General features: G+C 34.1%; 5 protein-coding genes across 5 annotated transcripts; 4 read left to right on the top strand and 1 right to left on the bottom strand.

The window, feature by feature from the left end:
• Nucleotides 1-5,578: 5,578 nt before the first annotated feature.
• Nucleotides 5,579-8,990, top strand: LOC18043961 (caffeoylshikimate esterase). The gene is made up of 8 exons (XM_006436067.2): nt 5,579-5,906; nt 6,023-6,058; nt 6,169-6,295; nt 6,422-6,568; nt 6,706-6,836; nt 7,945-8,082; nt 8,175-8,273; nt 8,387-8,990. Exons 1-8 carry the CDS (start codon nt 5,904-5,906, stop codon nt 8,660-8,662), a joined length of 957 nt encoding a protein of 318 aa, XP_006436130.1. The 5' UTR covers nt 5,579-5,903; the 3' UTR covers nt 8,663-8,990.
• A 2,133-nt stretch (nt 8,991-11,123) lies between these two features.
• On the top strand, nt 11,124-12,756 carry LOC18043960 (caffeoylshikimate esterase). Its single transcript, XM_006436066.2, has 8 exons — nt 11,124-11,178; nt 11,262-11,294; nt 11,386-11,512; nt 11,598-11,744; nt 11,834-11,964; nt 12,086-12,223; nt 12,317-12,415; nt 12,510-12,756. The coding sequence occupies exons 1-8, from the start codon at nt 11,176-11,178 to the stop codon at nt 12,738-12,740; spliced, it is 909 nt and encodes a 302-aa protein (XP_006436129.2). The 5' UTR covers nt 11,124-11,175; the 3' UTR covers nt 12,741-12,756.
• Nucleotides 12,757-13,024: 268 nt separating this feature from the next.
• LOC18043959 (spliceosome-associated protein 130 A) lies at nt 13,025-17,523 on the bottom strand. Its single transcript, XM_024185501.1, has 3 exons — nt 14,373-17,523; nt 13,643-14,134; nt 13,025-13,372 (listed from the first exon to the last, which is right to left on the bottom strand). Exons 1-3 carry the CDS (start codon nt 17,382-17,384, stop codon nt 13,235-13,237), a joined length of 3,642 nt encoding a protein of 1,213 aa, XP_024041269.1. The 5' UTR covers nt 17,385-17,523; the 3' UTR covers nt 13,025-13,234.
• Nucleotides 17,524-20,396: 2,873 nt separating this feature from the next.
• LOC18043958 (dirigent protein 25) lies at nt 20,397-21,131 on the top strand. Its single transcript, XM_006436064.1, has one exon. It carries the CDS (start codon nt 20,397-20,399, stop codon nt 21,129-21,131), a length of 735 nt encoding a protein of 244 aa, XP_006436127.1.
• Nucleotides 21,132-22,179: 1,048 nt separating this feature from the next.
• LOC18043957 (dirigent protein 9) lies at nt 22,180-23,535 on the top strand. Its single transcript, XM_006436063.2, has one exon. It carries the CDS (start codon nt 22,240-22,242, stop codon nt 23,533-23,535), a length of 1,296 nt encoding a protein of 431 aa, XP_006436126.2. The 5' UTR covers nt 22,180-22,239.
• The last annotated feature ends 503 nt before the right edge of the window (nt 23,536-24,038 follow it).

The following is a 24,038-nucleotide window of genomic DNA, read 5'->3' as shown; positions in this document are numbered from 1 at the left end:
GGCTCGAACCCTTGCACTCATTATTCTAAGTGCAAGGATTCTCTCACTGGACCAAAGGCCCATTGGTACTCGAATCTCATCTTGATTTAAGTAATTTTGATTATTTTTTTCATAATTGGAGGATAAAATGCATTTTTGAACTCGAATGAAATGAGTGATAATGCAGCTATTGATTTTTTGGGTCAAAGTTGGGCTGCCAAAAAAAAAAAGGTTACATCACCCACAAGTGGTGACACTTGAAATTGAATGTGAGTAACCTTAAATCCTGGTTGTCTCTTTTCGAGAGAAGTGAAATTTGGCGTATACATTAACTACTTGTATTCTGGTCTTGTGTAGGGAAAAAAAATACAACACTGTTGATCGGTTGTTAATATAAAAAGTATGTGAAAAAAAAAAAGAAACGAAAATTAACCATAAACAAAAATTAATAATAGATTATTAGATAAGTACGTATTCATAGATTATGCAATGAGTTAGCTCATAATTCCCCTCTAAAATTGGCTTTATTAACTAAGAACAAGTGCATACGCAGACGAAAGCTCTAATTGGATTTGGAATTGATCTATTTGTCAAGGATTTTTCCCCTCGACGCAATGAATTTAATCGTTTATCAATATTGCTCTTTTAATCCTGTGAAAGCTCTAGTTAATTTAAAATAATGTTAATAATTAATAATAATCAAAGGTTTTGGCATTTAAAACATAATGAATCCAATGGATAATATAAGTAAAAGAAACCACACGTTAGCTACCCATATAATAAGATTCAAATTACTTGTTTTCCATGAAGCGAGTGTCCCGCTCCATGTAGTTTGGGTAATTTTTAACCCACCCCAAATAAATTGACATTTTGTACCGCGTTCTCAAAAAGTTTGACTTGTTGCACCGCGTCCTCAATTTTGTTATTTTCTCAGTTAAGTTTAACGGTGAAGGGATAAAATTAGAAGTTTATTCCTTAAATTAATTTTAATGGGAATTCTCTTTATTGCAATTGAAATAAAAATCTGAAAAATTAAAGGAAAAATAATAGTGGTGACAATGTACATGTAACAAGAAATTTTTTTTATTGCAATTGAAATAAAAACCTTTAAAAAAATTAAATGAGCTAAAAATTTTATTTTTTTTATATAGAGGGTCATTTTTATCATTCAATCAAAAGTTAGATGGAACCGTTAGAAATAACTGAAAAATTAATGGAATTAGAGACACAGTGCAACACGTTATTTTTTTTAGTGCGCGGTGCAAAATGTTAATTTATTTAAGGGTAGGAAATTTCCCATGTAGTTTTGTGAGAAGAAATTTACAACAGAAATCAAGCAATCAAATCATGACAAGAAGACAAAATATAATAAAAAGGATGTAAAAAGTTTCCCCCATATATAGGCCCCTGCCCACGCAAATTAATGCTGGCCATGAATTGATCAATTTTGGCCGTGAGAGATGAAGACAATGTTGATGATAAGTCCATCAACCCACGGACACTTATATGCTCTGTTTGCGTGGCCTAATGATTTTGGACATGGATGGCAGAAATTTCCATGGGGACAGGAGCCTTGGGGAGTTTTCTTATTTGGGAAGGATATGAGGATGATTTTATGTCTAATTGCTTATTCGGGAAAGGGACGTGGACGATTTTTACCCAATTACTTATTCAGGGAAGGGATGGGGATGTGGTGGAATCCCCATCCCCTCTCCATTTTCCCATTTCTCTATTTTAATTTTTTATTTTTTTAGAATTATTAGTCAATAAATAATAAATTTTAAATTGTAAAATATTGAATATTTGTGTAAATAAAAAATATCAAAATATTTATACAAATAATATAAATATTAGTTAATATAAAATGTTTAATATAATTTAAACTTAACTACAACCAAAAGCCCACAAGCTCATAACTCACAAATCAAACTCTAAATCACTTTCTTACAGTTTTGCTTCTCCTTTCCAAATTATTCGTGCAGTACTAACTACTAAGCACCCAACTCGTCTTCATCTTATCATAGCCTAGTAGCACGTTGCATTGTCAGTGGGCGAGTAGCCTAACTCATCGCAACGTCAACTAGCATCCACACATGCAGCTTTATTGCGTCATATAGGTGATCAGCAAGTATCATTACTCATGGACAACAATCATGTCAATATTGTATAAAAATCACATTATTTGAATTTTGTTTTGAAAATCATTATTTGAATATTATATATACCAAAAGTTTGAAGGAGTAGAATGAAACATAAGGCCCATTCATGATCATTTTTATTTTATTTTATATATTTTTAGGTTAATATGATTAAATTAAGTTTGAAAACTAAAAAAAAATATCAGTTATTCGGGGATCGGGGATCCCTATTATTATTTGGGGAGGAGACGGAATACCCTGAAGCAATTATGACGGAGATGTGAAGGGGATAGGGACATATGCAGAACATCGGGGATGGGTCCGGAGATGTTGGTGCCCTCCCCTCCCCTCCCCATTGCCATCCCTAATTTGGAAGCCTGCCTAGACAAGTACCTACTGAGAACTTGCAATCAATAATAAATAATTTTTGTCAATTTCCTATGAAACACATGAAATAATATTTCATATTGAGATGCTACAATAATTAAATGTTTCCACGATTTAGTTGTTTCAAAAATATGACGGGGTAGGTATTAGCTAGGCAGTGCGAAAATTAGAAACTTGATAAAATTTCATTGACTTTAATCTCATTCCCTTGACATTGATTGATCGATATATGACATACACAGTAGTTTAGAGTGAAAAAAAAGATATATTAATTGAGGTTTTAGTTACCTTACATAATAATGTAAGATACATAATTTTTTCACAATTATTGGATGAAAATCTAATTGCTGTGGAAAAAACAAGATTTTGATATCTTATATTTTCACAGCGGTTGGATTTTTATCAAACGATTGTACAAAAGTTATATATCTTATATTATTATATAAGATAACAAGATCCATTAATTGATGGGTAACAGCGGAGATGAGAAAATTTAGTGCGGAGACCAACTTAGAGTTTGTTTGGAATTGAGATGTCATAGTTTAAACTGTGAAAAGAAAAGCTATAAGTGTAATTATAAAACAAAAATTAATATTATATAATGAATATAATTTTTTAATAATAAATTAATAAAAATATACTATTTTTCATCGTACAAGTAAAAAATCATATAAAGATATCTTGAAAGTTACAATAGTTATTATTTGTCAAATACTTTAGTACTATAAATTTTAAGTTACAGCTGCATAATCTCAATTCCAAACATACCATTATTCTTCGGTTCTAAAAAATCAATCAGGTCAAGATCTTCCCCATTCTTTGGTTTGGTTTATTTTGCAGAAAGGATGAGTAAAGTTTACTATTTATTATTATTGCTTCTAGATTATCAATTGACTGTAGATTTTTAATATACGACAAATTGACGAAGAAGTAAAAGGAGCAGCGGCTGCCCGTGAAATTACTTCATTTAAAAAAAAAAAGGCAAACAAAGAGTTTGGTCAAAGCTGCCGTCTCAAATTGATTTAACGCGCTTCAGATTGAAAATCGTATCGCCAGTCACTTCCCAATTTCTTTTACACGTTTTTCACGCTCGTTTTTGTAAAAGCTGTGTACTTAATTAATTTATCCTTATTACACTAATATATGCTAAATTTGGTTATTGGAATTGAAAACTTCAATTTTATTTTCAAAAACCACACTCACTAATTGGTAATTAATAAAGTGATTAAAAAAATGTGATCCATTCGGAGAAAAAAATAATAATTCTGATGGAACATGTGGCAAATATATATGAATTGTAATTGCTTCGCGAATAATAAACTTTATTCTATTATCAGTCACACAATTGGAAGAGGAATTCTTAAGAAAACTTTTGTTTCTTGTAGATTCTTTTATGGGTTAATTTTGAATTATCTTGTGAATTGATTATTTTTAAATAATTTTTTATTTTTGAAAACTTTACTTTATCCTTTATTTTTGTTAAGAATTATCAATTTTGTTAAGAACATTAAAAAAATATATTATCAACTCACCCCTATTTTTCTCTTATCTCTTAAATAAAAAATAAGAGTAACTCTAAATTTTTAAAAGTAAGGAAGGTGATTTAAAAATAATCAATTTATGAGGAGAATAATCCAACTTAATCTTATTTGATTTCTTAACTTCTCTAATATTCTTTCCTTTCCCATGTGGCCATGTCCTTGTTTTGTTTTTTTTTTTTTTGTTTTTAAATATAAATGTAAGTTTGTTTTCAAAGCGATACCTTCACTCTCTAAATTGTTAGATTTGTTCAAATGAACGGCTAGGTATTTTAAAGTATTAAAAAAAATAAGATACTTCTGATGTAATAGTTACGTTTAAGATTTTATCTCATTTAAAATTAGATTTATTCAATATGTGTTAAAAAATAATCAATAAATAATAAATAAATAATATACTATCAATGCCTATGTAACAATCATTGACCAAGTTCATCAAATTGAGAGAGTCATTAATGTAGTGGGATATCAAAAAGTCCACTTTACATAATTATATATTAGAAAGCATGAACTCAGCATGAAATAGACATGCCGAAATACAATATAACAAATTGACTATCGAAATTAGTTATATGTCCCTTCCTTCACATATCCTCTCAGGATTTGACAGATCTTATTATAAAATTAACAAACAATATTAATTTAATCAATATGATTTAACGAATTTTGAACTTGATCAACAAGCTAATTAATCTGAATTATCCCATTGGCCTTTAAATTTCAAGTGGGGTTGCAGCAATGCTGAGCACATGAACAGCACCGGCCAGTTAACCAGCAAATTTTTATATCAATTTTTTTTTTTTGGGGTTATTAAGCTGAACGTCTAAATTTTCCTTTACGTGTTTACGTATTGGATTAAAATTCTCTCATAATCTGATATTTTACTGAATAAAAATATATGTGGATGATTGGTAATATAAAGAGACACAAGCGATAAAACTAATAAAAAAAGATATTATCATTTTACTACCGACTGACATATCATGTCAGTACCATAATTTATCGAAAAATATATTTTACTATCAAACATTTGCATCGTTATCAATTCACTATTATTCCGTTAAGAACGTTAAAAATTTGTTGGTGTCTTACTAATGTCATAAGGGCATCAAAGACATTTTCAGTTGTAAGAGTAAAATTATCTGTTAATTTGATAGATAAATTATCATTTTACTACCAAATTTTTAGTGAAATTATCATTTTATTACCAAAGTTATTCTGACATATAATACTTAAATTACAACGGGTAAAATTATCTTTTAAATTCTTGGGAGTAAAATTGACTTTTAACTCAATTTCTGTTAAACATTAATGTTTTCTTAACGAAATAGTAGTGGATTGATAATGAAGTAAATGTTTGGTAGTAAAATGCATTTTTCGACAAATCATGGTACTGACATGATATGTTAGAATAACGTTAGTAATAAAATGATAATTTATCTAATAAAAAATATTAAGTTGGGTAAAAGTGTCATCAAACCTTATTATTATTTGACATAATAAATGTACAAAGTTATCAAAGTGTGCTAACGTTTCCCTTCCCTGTTATTATAAGAATCCATACACTAGCGGAATTTTCTCATCAGATTTCATTCCTCTTTCCTATTTCGTAGCAACCTTCTCTTTCTTTTTTCCAACTTTCCTCTGCAGACTCAGTTTCGATTTTGAAATTCTTTGCTACCATCTTTTATTTCTTTAACAACTCAGCTTTTTCTCCCTTTCTTCTTCCTTCTCTATAATTCTATCAGAAATTTAAAAAATTCGAAAGGAAAAGAAACAACGACCCAGTTTCTGTTTTTTTTTTAATATCATCTGGAGATTTAAAAAATCTCTGTGTCTGGTTTATATCTGCTGTCCTTCAATGGTTTGTTCATCTTCTTTCTCTATTCTTTATTCTTGTTTGTTTTTCATTTTTTATTTATTTATAAGTTTAACGGTCTCTAATACTTTTCTTTCTGGGTTTTGAATATGTATTTACAGGCTTCTGAAATTGATCACAATATCAAATATGATGAGGTTGGTGTCCTCATTTTTGTTTTTACAGAATTAGATTGATTTTTTAATTTATTTATATAACCCTTTAGTTTGGCTAATTTATAATTTTAATTTTTTTTTTACTTTTACAGGAATTTATCTTGAATTCTCGAGGAGTAAAGCTCTTTACATGTAGCTGGATTCCGCAGAACCAAGAACCAAAGGCTTTGATTTTCATATGCCATGGCTATGCAATGGAGTGCAGCATCGGAATGAACAGTAAGTATATATTTATTTTGACTTTGTCAAAATTTAATTAATCAACTTAATTATCCTTCTGTAAACTTGATTATGAATGCTAGTTAACAAGTGTCATTTAATTGTGGGGAAAAAAAAATTCATCAGGTACCGCTATTAGGCTAGCTAATGAAGGCTATGCATGTTACGGAATTGATTATCAAGGCCATGGAAAGTCAGCTGGGTTGAGTGGTTACATCAACAACTTTGATGATCTTGTTGATGATTGCTTGAATCATTTTACAAGCATCTGTGGTAATTAAAATCCAATCCTATCATCTTTTTAACTAAAGGGCACATCTAAAATTCTTCAAATACCTCCTCAGTTTATTCATGAACATAATTTTTTTTTTTTTGGACTTTATTTATTTTGTTTGTATCTGTTTCTTCAGAAAAGGAAGAGAATAAGGAAAAAATGAGATATTTACTGGGAGAGTCAATGGGGGGAGCAATGGTTCTCCTGTTACACAGGAAAAAGCCAGATTATTTTGATGGTGCGGTATTGGTGGCTCCTATGTGTAAGGCAAGTACTAATTATTAATTATTGTCAAGTCCAAGTGTGTGTTTCTTATTGAAGCAGCTTCTGTGTGCGCCTATTATTTTGTTCATCTTCTTTTTGTTTGTTTGATTCTCTTTGATGTGTGGTGCACGTTTGTTTGGTAGCCTGGAAAAAAAATATGGGGTCCTGGAAAGTTGGATCCAGTGCACCCTATTTACTTTCTCTCTCTGGTCTTCACTTTTTTTTTTTAAACTGGAAATTTTCTTGGGAAAATAAACAGCGCCTGTTTAAAAAATGGCACAATCTTTTAGCTTAGTGGGTAGGTGAGTGACTGAGTGAGCCCCATGTTTTTGTTTTTTTTTTTATCATTTTCTACTAGACTATATAGAAAAATAAATTATTCTTCAGAGTTGTTATGCAAAAAAATTCTTCTACTCTTTATAGTGTTTTTTTTAATTTGAAGATATGAAATAGTTTCTAATAGCTGATGAAGCAAATAAATATAAGACAATTGGCATTCACAAGTTTAAAAAATAGATGTATATGTAATTTGAATAATAATTCTTAAAGAATATTTACAATAACGTCTCTCACTGTCTGGGAAAAGCCTCGAGCTGTTTATTATACACTTCCAAATTTTTCGTTGACGACTTTAAAATTTTTGCATATTTATATAATATATCCCAAGTTCATTAGAAATAAAAATTTGGGGCCAGCAACGAAAAATTTGAGGTTTTCAATGGAAAGCTGTACCATATTGTATTCATTCTATATATACTTTTTTGTCATCTTTACTTTAGATTTTTTTTTTTATATTATTAACCAGTTCATCTTATTATGTATCAATACATTGACTAGTTATTTTAGTACCAGAGCTTCAGTGACATGTAAAGTAGCAGTTAGCTTCCTTCTTAATCAAGCTCACACCTCTGACTTTTATCTGGGCCATTCAAATTTAAACAGCTACAAATCGACTTTTATGCATATGATCTTGCTCAAAAGCTGGGTCAAGAATGGGATCATTTGGACACGTGTAATTTAATTTAGTTCTGCCCTCAGATTTCATGTTATTTAAAAAACAAAAACAGAGTGTTTACTTGAATTTAATTAATGTCACATTATTTACGTGCAGATTGCTGAAAATGTGAAGCCACATCCTCTTGTTATCTCTGTCCTCACCAAGCTTTGCAAATTTATTCCAACTTGGAAAATCATCCCGAGTCAAGATATCGTTGATGTTGCATTTAAATTACCTGAGAAAAGAAAAGAGGTAAAGAAATAATCGTAGCAATAACAACCTCTTTTAATTTAGAATTTGTATACAATTCTTTGTTTAATAATTAATCTTAAGTCAATTTACAGATTAGAGCAAATCCGTATTGTTACAAAGGGCGTCCCCGATTGAAAACCGGTTACGAACTTATGAGGGTCAGTATGGATCTTGAGAATAGACTTGACGAGGTATGTTCTAAAATTTTTAACACGAAAGCGTGACTTTTAATCCACAACTGTTGTGAATTAATGGTCAAGAAAAAAATTTATGTTTACTAAATCCTTTTAACTGTCATTCTCAGGTTTCAATACCGTTTATAGTTCTCCACGGCGAAGAGGATAAAGTGACGGATAAAGCTGTTAGCATTCAATTATTCAAAGTGGCATCGAGCTCTGACAAGACCATGAAGCTTTACGAGGGGATGTGGCACGGTTTGCTTTACGGGGAGCCAGAGGAGAACACACAGATTGTGTTCAGGGACATTTTGAATTGGTTAGATGAGAGGGTTGCCACGGGCAATTCAAGAATAGAGATGGAACTAAAACATAACAATGATGATTTGATAAGTCTGAAGTGAGTTGAACTATTGAAGCAAAAGGAAATCGTATGTGTTCACTAGCCCAGTTGAGTTTCAATTGGATGATAGGTGAAAGTGGAGATGTAGATATAGAAATTGTATATCTTGTGCCATTGCTCTGGCTTTTCTGTGTTTTGAATGGATGTATGTTGATACATCGGAAGAATTCTAGACTTTATCGGTTGGAGGATGGGTTGAAGTGAGAAAAGAAAATAAAAACTAAGATGGGTTTGAGGTTGGTTGCTTCTTTAGATGCTTGTATGTTGACGAAATCTTGTGATTGAATGCAAAAATCATACAAAAGTTCGTCAGTGGGGGCTTTTTATTCCGATCCTTTCCACTACATTGTCAACGTAAAATTAGAGAACTGAAGGGCATCGTTATGGTGAGTGACATGCCACGTGTCCAGTTCTCATGGGTAGAGTTGTGCAGTGAGACTCACAACTTTCTAAAGAGAGCTGGAAACACGTCCATCAGATCAAAATCATATACCATCATTAAATATATACTGGCACATATTACCATGCGTATACAATACTTTTATGACATTAAAAAAAAAATTGTATGAGCAGTATCAAGGAAAAGTATAACCACACCTCAATGGTTCAGTGAAATAGTTATAGAGACTCTTATGTTTTAGAAATAATTATAAAGACCCCTTTTAGAACTCACAACCTCCCTTTGTTACTCATTTAGTTAGAAGCTTGAATATGAAAATTGTCTTCTAGATCATGGAATGTTATTAAAACTTCATGTTCAAGAAATAAGATTACAAATCATTATCTTTTTTTACCAAACAAAATAAAGCAATTAATCAAATTTCAATTTATTCTTTTTTTTTTTTGAAAAGAAAGTAAACATTTCATTCCTTAGGAAACAACACAATTCATTACATTCTGCACTTCAGCTGGAAATGTATCAACCCAGACATCAGTGGAAGAATTCCTTAGAGCAAACTTTGCTAAGGCATGGGCATAAGTATTACAGGTTCTAGGGATAAAAGAAAATTGGACTTTATTCTACTTTTCAAACTGGGATCAAAATTGATGCTTAAAATTGAAGTTAATGATAAGTGAAAATGGCCTAGCAAGGATAAGCCATCCTATCATCGGAAAACAAAGGGTAAATAGGGCCAGTTTGGTAATATACACTCATTTAGAAGCTTGAATATGAAAATTGTCTTCTAGATCATGGAATGTTATTGAAACTTCATGTTCAAGAAATAAGATTACAAATCATTATGTTTTTTTACCAAACAAAATAAAGCAATTAATCAAATTTCAATTTATTCTACTTTTCAAAATAGGATCAAAATTGATGCTTAAAACTGAAGTTAATGATAAGTGAAAATGGTCACGCCCACAAGGATAAACCATCCTATCATGGGAAAACAAAGGGTAAAAGGGGTTAGTTTAGTAATATATAACTTTTAAAATAGTTACTATTAGTTGTACTATACAAATAATCAATTGTGAAAAAAATCAGTTAAACGTTTAATAAAATTCACTTTTAAAAATGTTATAAGTTTTAAAAATAGTCGTAAATGTTTAGTAAATTTCACTGTTAAATTGCTGTAAAAATATAAATGATTATATTAGATATAATGTTAGAATAAAATTTATTTAAAAATGTGTAAGCATATATATAATTTTTTTATTGTGTACATATAATAATTGATAACTAAATTAAATATTTTATATTATTAATTTTACCAAATACCAAAATTAACTTATTATAGCATTTCAAATGGACCCTTAATTATAGCATTTAGAAATTCATTAGTGCAAATTGCGAACAAAGGGAAATGAAGTCAAATTGTTGGCAACAAATTTACTAAAAGTTCCTATTACAATTTACAACTGAGTACCCTTTATGTTTCTTTGTTCATTTCTTCTTTTTTCTATTTTAAGAGAGATTTTAAGGCCTTCTAAGTTCTAATCTAAATGGAGTGTCTGAATATTTTTCTTTTATTTTCTACACTTATATGTAAACCAGAGATAAACTGATTTTTTAATCATAAATTATTATAAATGTACAATTCATGAAAAGTAAGAAATCAATCAAGTTTTAGATATTGCTAACACGCGACACCTCTATATCATTATATCACCATGCAATAATATATCAGTAAGTGGTGATAATATTATGGTTACGACACCATTTAAGACTCTTGAAAAGTCATGTGACTCCGTATATTTCTCGTTATCATTCATATAAATAATAGTAGAGATAAAATTTCTCAGTATATATTCTACTTTTACCTCTTTCCTAATTTGGGTCTAAAATCATTGCCTTGGATAATTTTGTAAACCATTTTAAAAATTAACTACCGTTAATAACTTTCTTTGAACTTTTTTTTTCATCCTTTTTGACTCCGATAATCCAGGCACATTTTTATCCATTTGCATTCTCATATAAATAAATTTCTGAACACCTTCTGCTTGATCCCTGATCATTTATGATCAATTTTCTCTTCTTAATTCATATAACAAGAATTCTGAGGACTTCTCTTCATGGTATTTTTTAATGTAATCATTAAATGCTTTGATGTTTATGTCATTTTCAGATTCTTATTGTTGGTTTGTTCGATGTTTTACAGGCTGAGAGAACTGAAAGTGTCAGATATGAAGAGGTAAATAGACTGCAAATTAATTTAATTTTTTCTTACTTTGATTGTTTTACAACTTTTTTTAAACTAACATTCAAGTTAATTTTTTTTCAAGGATTTTACCGAAAACTCGCGGGGATTAAAGCTTTTCACATGCAGATGGCTTCCAATCAATCAAGAACCAAAAGCATTGATCTTCATTTGCCATGGCTATGCCATGGAGTGTAGCATCACCATGGACAGTCTGTATTTACATCTTTACACTTAATAATAATAATAATAAATTCAATAATTTAATTATAATAGGTGCAAAATTTTAATCTGCAGGCACTGCAACACGGCTTGTAAATGTGGGATATGGAGTGTATGGGATGGATTGTGAAGGTCATGGAAAATCAGATGGCTTGCAAGCCTATATAGAAAATTTTGATAATCTTGTAGACGACTATGACAATCATTTCACTAGCATTTGTGGTGAGTTAATTTAACAATATTTAATCAAATTCATTACTGTAACATAGTTTTCAAGTTCTTATTAATTTTCTTGTGTATTGCATTGATAGAGAGGGGAGAAAATAAAGGGAAGATGAAATTCTTGTTAGGAGAGTCCATGGGAGGAGCAATGGCTCTTCTTTTACACAGAAAGAAGCCTGATTACTGGAGTGGTGCTATCTTGGCTGCACCCATGTGCAAGGTAGGTAATCTCTCTCGTACTTGCCATGTACGTGCATTAACTTATGCTCTCAGGATACATGTTATTGGATGATCAAGAATTTGCATTACATTTTGTTTCACATCTATAAATATATATACAGATTGCAAATGACATGAAGCCACATCCTGTTATGATCAGCATTTTGAGCACCCTTTGCAAGTGGCTTCCAAAATGGAAAGCAATCAAAGGTCAGGATATCATCGAGATTGCGTTTAAAGAGGCTGCCGTTAGAGAGCAGGTGCATGCATGTATCATCTTTAATCGTTGTCATTTTTTTTATCATTAAGTTTGATTATGCATTCTTGAATTTGTTTTGCTTAATTCTGAACAGGTTAGAGCAAATAAATATTGCTACAAAGGGCCACCTCGGATGAAAACTGGCTATGAGCTTTTCAGAATTAGCTTGGATCTGGAAAAGAGGCTTCAGGAGGTTTGTTTCATCACACATTTGCATTACATGTATACCATGTGTTTTTTACATTACCATTAAGCTTTCTTGATTTTTCCGGTCAATTACATTACAGGTTTCGCTGCCGTTTTTGGTTCTTCATGGAGAGGAAGACAAGGTGACAGATCAAAGCGCAAGCAAGGAATTGTTTGAAGTGGCTTCGAGCAAGGATAAGGATCTCAAATTGTATCCAGGAATGTGGCATGGTTTACTCTATGGAGAGCCACTAGAGAATATTAACATTGTGTTTAGAGACATTATCAATTGGTTAGATAAGAGAGTTTCTTCCGGAAATTCAGAAATGTAGAGAGCTTCTCTAGCTATTCTTTCTGCTTGTACAGTCAAGTTTATGTGGCCTTCCCCCCCACCCCATTTTAATTAGGGAAAAATTGGAGATGGTTTCTTTGAGATCATTAGATTAGAATGATTCAAAGATGGGTATCGACACTCTACAAGTTTGTACATTGAAGTTGATACTACCTTAAGAAATTCGTTGTAATTTTACGTAAAAATGATTTAAAAAATGTTATTTCTTAGATAAAATCTTGTATGCATTAGATGAGTATGACTGCCTCTTTGAAAGACGTAAAGGAATTGAAGCATTTGTAATCATTCAAGGAAGGACACTTGAACAGGTTCCGGCATTAGTTAAGAGTACCAAGTAGCAGTACAGAGGAACACAGAAAAATTTCAACAATACAAGCTAAAATCCTACTTTAGCAAATCACAAGATTGCTGCCCGTATATACAACAAATAAAATAACAACAATAAACGCTACATCCAAATAGTTTCTTCTTCTCTCAAACGATCTTGTTTCTGATTTCTTCAAGTTTCTTGAGGATCTCTCCAGGAGTCCTATCCAATTCATCGGCAATTTTTCTTTGCAAATCTAAAGACAGGGTTGGGAACTGCTCACATAGATCCCCATCAATCACGTCCTGCAAAATTACTTCATACCATCAGAAACCTTACAAGAGAGCAAATATTCATACCACATAAACCATGTAATAACATTTTTTTTTTACAGTAGTTCACAACTAAAGCATTTCCAGGATAAATGCACGTTGCTGGCACAGAATAGATCATTTTCAAATATTTCTTCTTAATAATTCACTAAGGAATGCAACACCAAACATTTCAAATGTAATCATCAAAATCTACAACAGCAATAATGTGTTCATATCAGAGGATAAAGCCGTAAAGTTTACCTTAACAGGGAAATAAGCTGATCTGTAAGCCATGTGATCACGACCACATAAAGGTGGATGTTCCTGCCTCATATGCATCTCAAGGTGAGAAAAGAAGTCAACGTCATCACGGGATGAAAATGCAAGCATAGCTCCCAAGCTACCCATCACTGTTCCATAAATGACACTCTCCCCACCACCTGGAACCAGGGATGCCTTCTGCAAGGATGTGACCACATCACCAACATGAAACTGTACTATCTCCTCCATCTTGTTGGGAGCTCCGTTAAGCTTCCCCTGCTCCCACTTTATCTTCCCACCAGTCGGATCTTCTTCTATCTCATCAGAAACATCCTGTGGTAGTCGCACAAAATAGATATTACCAAACTTGTCGGCACCGGCCATGGTGTCAAAATCTATGTGATGTGCTGCAGTGAGCCATCTTGGAACAGAATCGTCAGCAAAAATATAGAGTTGATTCTCATCCCGTCTATACTTGCAGAAATGGAATGACTGCAAGGCACAGCAGTTGAAGAAAAAAGAATCAGTGAACAATTCAATTTACATGTAGACCACCGTCAGCAGACCATTACCAAGCGACATAAGACAGAGTCATTAGATGATCCATTAACAGGAATTGAAATGAATCATCCAAAAACCACATGCATGACAGTATACATATATGGAACATACAACAATGTGAAATATAGAGGGAAAAAAAAATTGAATTTAAATCAATCAGGAAACATACCTCTTGGATGTCACCTACATAGATTCGATCACGATAGGTGTTAATTGAGACAATAGTGTTAGGAAACAGCTTATTCTCACATTTTCTAAGCAATCTCTTCTTCCCCAAGTCATACAATCTCAGCACAGGGCCTATTCCAGCAAGTAATCTACCCTGAAACTGGCATAAAGCAAGAGGAATGCCCTCTACTTGTGTCTTGTGCAGTAGTTCAAGGGATTTCCCCTCTTCCACAAACCTATAAATATGAATATAACCAGCAACAATGTTTCTTTTGGGCCAAAACTGCAGTCCCTTAGCTGTACCAACAGCCAAGAGAGTTCCATGCTCCTTATCATGAAAATTCACAGTACAAATGCTGAAGGCAGCCTCATTGTCCTGAAGTTCTAGTAGGCAAGTAGTATTAGCTGATCTTGGATCAAGAACTCTAATGCAAGAAACCCACTTGTCTGATTCTGCCTTCGGATAACCATATTGCTCATCGGAGAGGGGATCATACTTATTCTCATCGTCACCATTCTCCATCTGGTCCATATTACCATTTCCATTTTCCCCCATTCCAGCAGCCTCAAAGCACTCCTTTTTCGCAGCTTCACGCTCTTCCGCAGTGAGTGCTCCTTGATCAGTCTCAATAATTACCATCAATTTCTTCTTAGGTTGAAGAACAAATCTTCTTGGTGTGTACCTTAAAGGAAGAGCTGTTTCATTAAAGGTTTCTCCTAGTCGCTCAATGGTAAAAACCCTCAATGCATTCCCAGCAACAGAAACAACACCCTCCACACACTGATCAGATGAAAATGAGGCAGCGTATTCAAGAGTCTCATAAGATAAAGGTGTTAAAAGGAACCGTCCTCGATGAATATAACCAAGCCATGGTCGACTAGACAAGCAAAGCATCGCAGCCCGGCCTCCCACAACAACAGAAAAGAGCTTTGGGGGTCTCAATCCCAAGAATCTGGAACGCGAATCTGAAAGCTGACCTGTCACCATATCTACCACTGTTCTAAACAGAACCCCATTCTGCAAACCAGCATTGAGGAAAAGACTAGCAGGATGATCAGCACCATCCTCTCCACCAACCGATGCCTGCACTTCAAGGAAAAGGAGCGACTCTGGAGGTGATGACACACTTTGGACACTCAGTATCTGCATACAGTCATCAGGATCCAATGATAAGATACGTATTGTATTGTCATACGAACCCACAGCAAGGAAACGGGATCTCTTCCTTCCTTCAGGAACTGAAGCAATATCCAAACATGCCACATCTCCAGACATTTCATGCTTCTCCACTTCCAACAGTTGTCCGGTCATATCTACTTCGAAGTAAATAAGCTCCCCTCCACTCAGTGCAATAACCACCTGAAGTCTATTGGAACCAACCTTAACAATTGTCCTCTTTCCTGGAGTTCTCCACTCATTAATACGACCATCTTCCCTAATATGCCTAATACCACTGGGATGAACTTGCATCAGAGAGTCATCACCTATTAGTGAAACAGCAAGTGAAGGGGTGGTATCAAGAAACCCGCTATCACTAACTTCTTCAACAGTTTCACCAATTGAAAGCACAAGAGTGGCATTGTTGAAAGAAACAACAATGTATGCGTCAAACTCATCATTAACATTCTTTTTCACAGTCCAAACAGCACTTGGGACACCAGGAAGCTGCGACACAGCCATCTCACTCACAGCCAAACCTGGCCTCAGTATCCTAAGAGACGAACGAGGACCACGTCCACATAATGTAAATATCTGGGGCGCTTCCTCCTCAAACAAATTCGCAATCCTCATATCCATTATTGGCATCAGACTTTCAACTTGCTCAATCCTCACAAGATTCTTCAACCCTCTAGGCTGAAAAAACACGGGCTGAAATCCTTCTTCAGTCTCCATCAACGTAGAAGATGAGGCCTCTACATCAGGGTCAGCCCCAATTGCTTGAAACTGATACAAAGCATGGTTCCCAAACTCAGAAGCAGCAAACAAATACCCTGACTTCAACACACACATTGATGCAGTCACCGGAATAGTATCAAAATACTTAATCTTCAACTCACTAACATGCTCATTATCATGCTCCAAAGTAACCTTAAATATATCCCCATACTCAGTCTGCAACAAAAAGAAAAACAATGTTTTCTGCCTATGAGTCGCGGCTGAAACAATCAAAACCCCACGTTCGGCTGGCAAATCCGCTCGTCTAGGAATCACAGCCCTAACATCCGGATGACCCTGATTCTTATAAATAACAAAATTCTCAGCACAAACCAAAACTCCACTAGGCCCATCCCCTCCTCCAGGCACCGTAACTAACATATTAGCCCCATTATCCACTGGTTCTGACCATTTCCTGGAAACATGATTAAGCCCTAAATCTAGCTCATAAAATGTCAAATTCTTCTGTGCCTCGCTTGCAGCCTGCCCAGTAGAATCCTGGTCAGCCTCAGAGTAATCCAACTCAATGGCAGCGAAAATAGGGTTATCAAACCCGCAATCAATTCCGCATATTGAATAAACTATCGTGTGTGATTTATGTGCTTCTAAAGGCGAAGAGATTGTTAACCTAGCAGCAGTGTCTCTATTCAAAACATAAACTAATTTTTGCTTTTCACAAGCACCAATCATAACGGCTCGACCCTTGGGGTCAACGGCCAAGTACTGACCCGGAACGATCCGACGGCAACCCGACTTCCCGAAAGTCTCTTGATGAATTTTATCGAAGACATTCTTTGACGGATTGTATTCAAGGATTACGATCCGACCCGAGTCCGAACCGACGACGATGTAGTCTTTTTGCGAGCCGGTAAGGCGGAACTGGGCAAGGGAGCGAATAGCGCCAAAGATTTCGGTGGAGACGAGGGTTTCGATCCTGCCGGAGTTTTCGGGGCGGAGAAGCTCGAGGACCTTGCCGCGGGCGACGACGATTTCGGGGGTTTTGGTGCCGGAGAAGTTGCCGTTAATGGCGGCTATTATGCCGGTAGGTTGCTGGAGGGTGAGACTGTAGAGGTACATGGTAGTGGTGGGGTTAGGCTTAGGCTTAGGCTTAGGGTTAGGGTTTTGAGAGTAGAAGGAGAGGGTTTTGTGGGAAAACGAGTGAAGGTTAGTGAAGAAGCTTCAAGTCGGTTAATTTACTGCCGGGCGCAAATTTTTTTTTTTTCCTTTTATCTTTTTTTTTTCCTACAATATTTTCTCAAACTAGATTTAGATGTAAACAAAAGAAAGATTTAATTTATTAATTTTGAAGCAAAATATTTATTAATTCAATAAGATTGGATTTATTATAAAAAACAAAGAATTAATTCAATAAATCTAATCTTATTGAATTAATAAATATTTTGCTTCAAAATTAATAAATTAAATCTTTCTTTTTTTACATCTTATTTTAGAAAATATATTAAAAAAGAAAATTTTGCTTTTACAGTAAATTAACCAACTTAAGAATTTAGATCAAGTGCTAAGTTGAATCTATATTCAACTCTCCATAATCTTTTATCACATGTGCATAGGGATGACAAAATTATTCATCAACTCGCCAACCCACCCATTGCCGATAATTTTGTGGGTTGCGAGCGGGTTTAGGGATGGCAATTGTACCCGCAAACCCGCCCAAACCCGCCCGCCAAAACCCGCCCGTTGCGGGTAATTTTACCTGTTGCGGGTGGGTTTAGTATTATAAATTAAAACCCGCACATGGATGCGGGTGGGTTTGGTAGTAACCTTATATCCGGTGGATACCCGCATGGATATCCACCAAACCTGCAATATTTTTTTCAAATATTTTTAGTTTAATTTTAATCTAAAAATGTATAAAGAAAATAATGTCATTAATTAAATTACCAAATAGCCAAAGGCTCAAAGTTGTGTATGTGTGTATGTGGCCTATATCCTATTCTAAAGTCATAATCTAAAGAAAACTAAAGGCATTTTTCTTCGAATTAGTATTTGAAAATATTAATCTTAATTATTATTATAGGCATTGTGTTGAATGGGTGCTTATGGTGGTGAATGAAATGAATATCTTCTCTTGGAGCTTGTTTTAAATGATAATATGAAATGTAATTATTATTTTTAGATACTAGTTTGTGTTTTTTAAATGGATTTGTGTAATTTATACTTAAATTTGAGAATTTGTGTTGAATTGATGTGGAAATTTTAATTTTTCATTTACATTATTTAAATATAAAATTGAGTATGTTATATGGAATTTGAGGTTATTATTATAAATTTATATATTAAACATTTGTGATTTTAAATACGGAAACCCGCAAAAAATCCACCGGATATGGTTTGGTAATTGTTAAAACCCGCTGCGGGTGGGTTTTTGTAAAAAAATTAAAACCCGCTGCGGGTTGCGGGTGGGTTTGGTAATTTAAATTTTATGTAGGTTTGGGTTTGGTAATGGCAAACCCGCTGCGGGCGGTGCCCATTGCCATCCCTAAGCGGGTTTGATATTTCAAATTTAAATCCATGCGGGTTGCGGATAAGTTTGGTATTGAAAAAAAATTCTCTGGATACCAGCGGGGTATCCACTAACCACATTCTTTATTTTAATTATTTATATTTATATTTTAATAAAAAAATTATATTAAAAAATTTGATCATAAATATATTTAAAGTTAAAGTTTCTAATTCCTAAACCTAACTTATCTCATTGCAACATATATACAATAAGCTTTTAATAAGTAAAAAAATTATAATTTTTATTACTAATAAATTTTACTTTCATTGATTTTTTTTGTTTTGTCTTAACGATAATTGTATAAAATTCACTTGTTAATATTATTGATAATACTTGTATATTGATTAAAAGATGAAGCAATGCATTGATATTGTGATAATGATTTGCCTATAATAGAAATATTTTTGGGTTAGATTAATAAATTTTGTTTTTTAATGTTGAAATCTTAATTTCTTATTTACATTGATAAAATCGAGAATTGAAGATTGTTTGCGGATTTTTTAGGCTATTATTATATAATTTAAGTTTTTGTGCATTATTAAAAGTATTTTTTTATATTTGTGATTTTAAATGAAAAAATCCGCAAAAATTCCGCTGTGGGTTGCTGATGAGTTTGATAATTGTTAAAACCCGCAACATGTGGGTTTTTCTAAAAAAATAAAAAACCCATTGTGGGTTTCATACAGATTTGGTAATTTAATATTTCGTGAGTGTGGGTTTGGTAATGACAAACCCACAGTGAGTGGTGCTCATTGCCCTCCCTACATGTGCCTGTATGGTAATATATGATTGAGATTTAATTAGTTTTATATTCTTATCCAATAATTACCAATCATATGTATGTAAGTTTTATATTTCTTATACAATAACTACCAATTATATATTTCTAAAAAAATTAACAAAAAGATTAACTCAATATTGGATTTAAATCCTTAAGTTGATTAATGATTATATTATGGTTTGAGTCATTAACCCGTATTTTGAAACAGAACACTTATTAGACAAATAACAACATCTCTTTAATTTATAACTGATTATACTTCTAAATTTTTACTTCATTTGATGTGTTACCCCAATCAATCACCAAATTCTAAATAAAAAGACGTCAATATCATATTATTTTTAATACAAATTTTATAATCTAGTTTTTTTCTTTTCTATTAATTATTTTATCGTAAATTTAAGAATTTTAACCTCTTCATAATTTCGCTTCTTGAATTTTTAGTTGCATCTCTCAACATTATCCTATCGGTTTTAAGAGTATCCGAGATTTTAAAAGTACACTAATCTTCAAAAACGAATAAAAAATGCTTAGGGATCTCAAATTAATGAATGTTAACGACAAGATCGCAAAATTAAAAAGTAAAATTGTTGAAGAAGAAAGTCGGTGTAATTGGGTAAACAAATACAATACAATGTGCTAGGGATTGCATGCCCATAGCCTTATCATCATATAGCAGACTAGATTACTAACCACCCCATCTAAACCAAAATCTTCTATTCTCTTTAATCTATAATTGAACAGAACAACAGCTAACTAAAATAAAGCAATTTCCATATCAAAAATGGCCAACAAGCTCCCATCCTCCATAGCCTTGTTACTCTTGTTATTGTTTATGATCAACAGTCAATCATCCTCAGCTAGAAACCTTGGCAACACAACTCCGAGCCATCACCACGACCATCACAACAACCGTCACAAAATCACATTCCTTATCAAAGATGTGCTCAATATCAATGTCACCACCAAATCAAAACCTGCAACTACTAAAGTCACCAGTCAGCTGCCATTCCCTAAACCATTAGGCCTTTTTCCTCCCATCGATGGAATCCCGATATACGAATCCAACCCCTCAGTTCCGGTCCCCGGATTGTCAACTCAAACACTTGATGTGTCTAACTTTGGTCTGTTTTTTCCACCTAGAGCTACTCTTCAGGAGTTGGAATTTGGGACACTGATGGCTATTGATGAGGACTTGTTTGGAAGCTCAGGATCTCGCTCACAAGAAGTACTTGGAACAGCACAAGGGATATATGTTGCTAGTTCTGAAGATGGGACTAGTCATATGATGGCTATGACTGCAAGTTTTGCTAATGGTAGTGAGTTCAAGGATAGCCTGAGATTTTTCGGGGTGCATCGGAAAGATGGAGCTGAGTCTCATATTGCTGTTATCGGTGGCACAGGAAAATATGATGGCGCAAATGGATATGCAACTGTTAAGGCTGTATCCGCAGGGTCAGCTGCTGGCCTAGAACAGGATGCTAACAAGTTCTTAATGTTCAATGTTTATCTGAGTTAGTAAGATCATTGTTAGCCAGTTAATATTAATATGTTCGAAAGATTGTGATTGTCAACCACTTATCCCTCCTTTAAAGAGAAATAGAATGTGACTTCACATTTTTGGAAATATAGCAATTAAGTACTAAAACAGAAAAAAAAAATTTCCAGGAATTTCAGTACGAATTGATTGCCAATCTGTCATCATGAAAAATTCGATCCTTGTGGAGAATTTGCACCATCAAAACCTCTGCAATCTGTTAAATTGAACTTCAGAAAATTAATCCATTAGTTTGACTTCAATATTCTTTATTAGCAAACATCAAGTGCAATGCCCTGAACTTCAGCACTGCACAGTTCAGCTTTTAAACACGCTATTGAGAAACCCAGATACAAAGATGCAAGACATGATGGAAGAAAGAGCAAACTTTTGAACTTAAAAATGATGATAGTAATAATAATTTGCTTAAAAACTTGATGATATGCAAAAGATAAGACTCTATCTGCATTGAAGTTTATGATGAAATAATTTGAAATGCTTTATCTTCAACAAATAGCAGGGTACACATAGAATCCCTGTTCTTTTTTTTCTTTTTTTTTTTAATTTAAATTTTCCCTTCTTTCTTGCAGCAGCTAATGTACACTACAGAAGCAGGGAACCAATTTGTATCTATAAAGCGTTAAAAATTTCTAGCAAGAGTTATTTATTATTTATTTTTTTCATTTTCATCACGTATTCAAAATCTCACAATTTCTTTTTCTTGAGTATTTCGTTTCTTCCACATATATAAAAAAAAAGTTAAAATCACGTTTTGAGGTTATGTTCACCAATTACTATAGAATAACATTGGACACAAATTGGGTCCATTTCCTTGCAAAACTTTGATAATTGATAGTTTGGCTTGATTTGGTACTGCATCTTGCATACGAGAGTTGACATTAAAATTTCAGAGACAACTAAACCACTCTAAAAAACCTGAAAGAAAAGTACAAGAAAAAGAAAACAAAAACCTGAAGGAATTTCTATGCCAAATGTCAGGTTTTAGTCTTCAGAATCTTTTCATTCTAATGCCATCATCTTTTACGAATTAGGTTGCTCTTCAACTAGAGCACAGCCCACAAAATTGGGTATGCAACAACTCCATACATCAACTCCATTTTTTCTTTCGCTAATCAAAGTTATATATACAGCACCAGATTTCTCCTTTCGCCATCAACAAATTGTGTATCATATCTGTTTCTTAAAATCCTTCTCTCGATCATACTCTTTCTTCACAATGGCTAAAGCTTACATATTCACATCAAAAGCAATCAAGGCAACCATCTCCCTCTTGTTCCTAGGCATCGCTCTTAGATGTGCAAATTCAGCAAGAATCCTTGCTGAGGTGGATCCTCAGCCCCCGGTCATTGTTGACTCACCTGAACCAACCAATCCAGTGGCGACAACTGTTCCTCCAACCACCACATTGCCTAGTGGCCAGTTTCCAGCCACCGCCGCCCCTGATGCCACGCCAGATGATGACTCCGATGCACCGGGGGCTGAAGCCCCCACTAAGGTGATCCCGCCAATTGATAATGATGATGATGCGGCAGCACCTGTGGATGACGTGGCACCATTACCTGCAGTTCCCACCACCTCATCACCAAGCGGACCAGCGTCACCAGCTGTTGCCGCTAGCGCCACGGTGGCAAGTCCAGGCCCACAAACCCCACCATTGTGCTTTTTTATGCATGATATACTAGGTGGATCCCACCCATCAGCCAGGGTGGTGACAGGGATCATTGCCGACACAGAGATCAACGGCATCCCTTTCTCCAAGTCCAACGACAACTTCTTCCCAGTCCAAGGGGGGACCCCGCTTTTAACCCAAAACAACCTCAACGACATCATAAATCCCGACAACGTCCCCTTCCTAACAGGCCTTAACGGGGCACAACCCAGCACTGTGTTACAAGACACAGGCACCAGCAACATTGTCAATGGCGACGACAACCAACCTTTTGTCTCCGCCGGGCAGCTCCCCAGCGGAGTCACGCTGCAGAAGCTCATGTTCGGCACGATGACCGTGATCGACGACGAACTAACCGAAGGGCACGAGCTGGGGTCAGGTGTCATTGGCAAGGCACAAGGATTTTACTTAGCCAGCTCTCTTGATGGAACAAGTCAAACAATTGCATTGACTGCATTGCTGCATGGAGAAGAACATGATCACGATCATCATGATGTTCTGGATACTATTAGCTTCTTTGGGGTTTATCGGACGGCGTCGCATGAGTCTCAGGTTGCAGTGATTGGTGGGAGTGGGAAGTATGAGAATGCTAAGGGGTACGCAACTGTTGAAACGATTCATCAGGAGGATCAGCATACAACGGACGGTGTGGATACCATTGTCAAGTTCAGTGTTTATCTTACCGATGCTGAGTAGTGCGTGTTTGTTCGAATGTTGTGTGGATTTTATGAGTGTTTAATTATATATTAATTGTTGTGTCTTATAATGAAGTATCTGAAATTGAAGTATCTAATGATGTTGTGGTTAACATATAGTTCAATGGCCCTCCTGGGTTATGAATCAATTGATCTTCTGGAGGATATGTTCAATTTGTTGATGGGGTGCTTGGAAAATTGGCTTCACATTTTGTATAAACATATGATAATACAATTTAGCATATGGTTTAATTAAAAGCCACATGACTTCAATATCAAACACGACCTTCTATTAATTTTGTGAAATCTCGTGAATTTAGCATGTCGATGTAAATTCTGCTTTGACTTGGAATTCTAGGGCTTGATTTAAGTGAACCATTAAGATGTCTCCGATTTTAATTTGAGAAACTCAGTTGTTTACTGTTTGCAATTCTTGTTCATTAAACGTTGTTGCTCGGTATGTTCTATTAACGAGTGATTATCACTATGGAAAAAAACAAATCT

This window comes from Citrus clementina, unplaced genomic scaffold (genome assembly GCF_000493195.1).
Source record: "Citrus clementina cultivar Clemenules unplaced genomic scaffold, Citrus_clementina_v1.0 scaffold_4, whole genome shotgun sequence".
Classification (NCBI taxonomy): domain Eukaryota; kingdom Viridiplantae; phylum Streptophyta; class Magnoliopsida; order Sapindales; family Rutaceae; genus Citrus; species Citrus x clementina.
Note: the sequence above shows the minus strand (reverse complement) of the source record. Positions and strands in the feature narration are given on the sequence as shown.

What these genes read in the sequence shown, in the direction of transcription:
- LOC18043961 (XM_006436067.2), top strand. An exon ending in GTGCAGCATCGGAATGAACA is followed by an intron (nt 6,296 to 6,421) that starts GTAAGTATATAT and finishes AAAATTCATCAG; the next exon opens with GTACCGCTATTAGGCTAGCT. An exon ending in TCATTTTACAAGCATCTGTG is followed by an intron (nt 6,569 to 6,705) that starts GTAATTAAAATC and finishes CTGTTTCTTCAG; the next exon opens with AAAAGGAAGAGAATAAGGAA.
- LOC18043960 (XM_006436066.2), top strand. An exon ending in TCATTTCACTAGCATTTGTG is followed by an intron (nt 11,745 to 11,833) that starts GTGAGTTAATTT and finishes TTGCATTGATAG; the next exon opens with AGAGGGGAGAAAATAAAGGG. An exon ending in AGGCTGCCGTTAGAGAGCAG is followed by an intron (nt 12,224 to 12,316) that starts GTGCATGCATGT and finishes AATTCTGAACAG; the next exon opens with GTTAGAGCAAATAAATATTG.
- LOC18043959 (XM_024185501.1), bottom strand. Translation starts at nt 17,384, where the DNA reads ATGTACCTCTACAGTCTCACCCTCCAGCAACCTACCGGCATAATAGCC. An exon ending in ATGTAGGTGACATCCAAGAG is followed by an intron (nt 14,135 to 14,372) that starts GTATGTTTCCTG and finishes TGTGCCTTGCAG; the next exon opens with TCATTCCATTTCTGCAAGTA. An exon ending in CAGCTTATTTCCCTGTTAAG is followed by an intron (nt 13,373 to 13,642) that starts GTAAACTTTACG and finishes GTAATTTTGCAG; the next exon opens with GACGTGATTGATGGGGATCT.
- LOC18043958 (XM_006436064.1), top strand. Translation starts at nt 20,397, where the DNA reads ATGGCCAACAAGCTCCCATCCTCCATAGCCTTGTTACTCTTGTTATTG.
- LOC18043957 (XM_006436063.2), top strand. Translation starts at nt 22,240, where the DNA reads ATGCAACAACTCCATACATCAACTCCATTTTTTCTTTCGCTAATCAAA.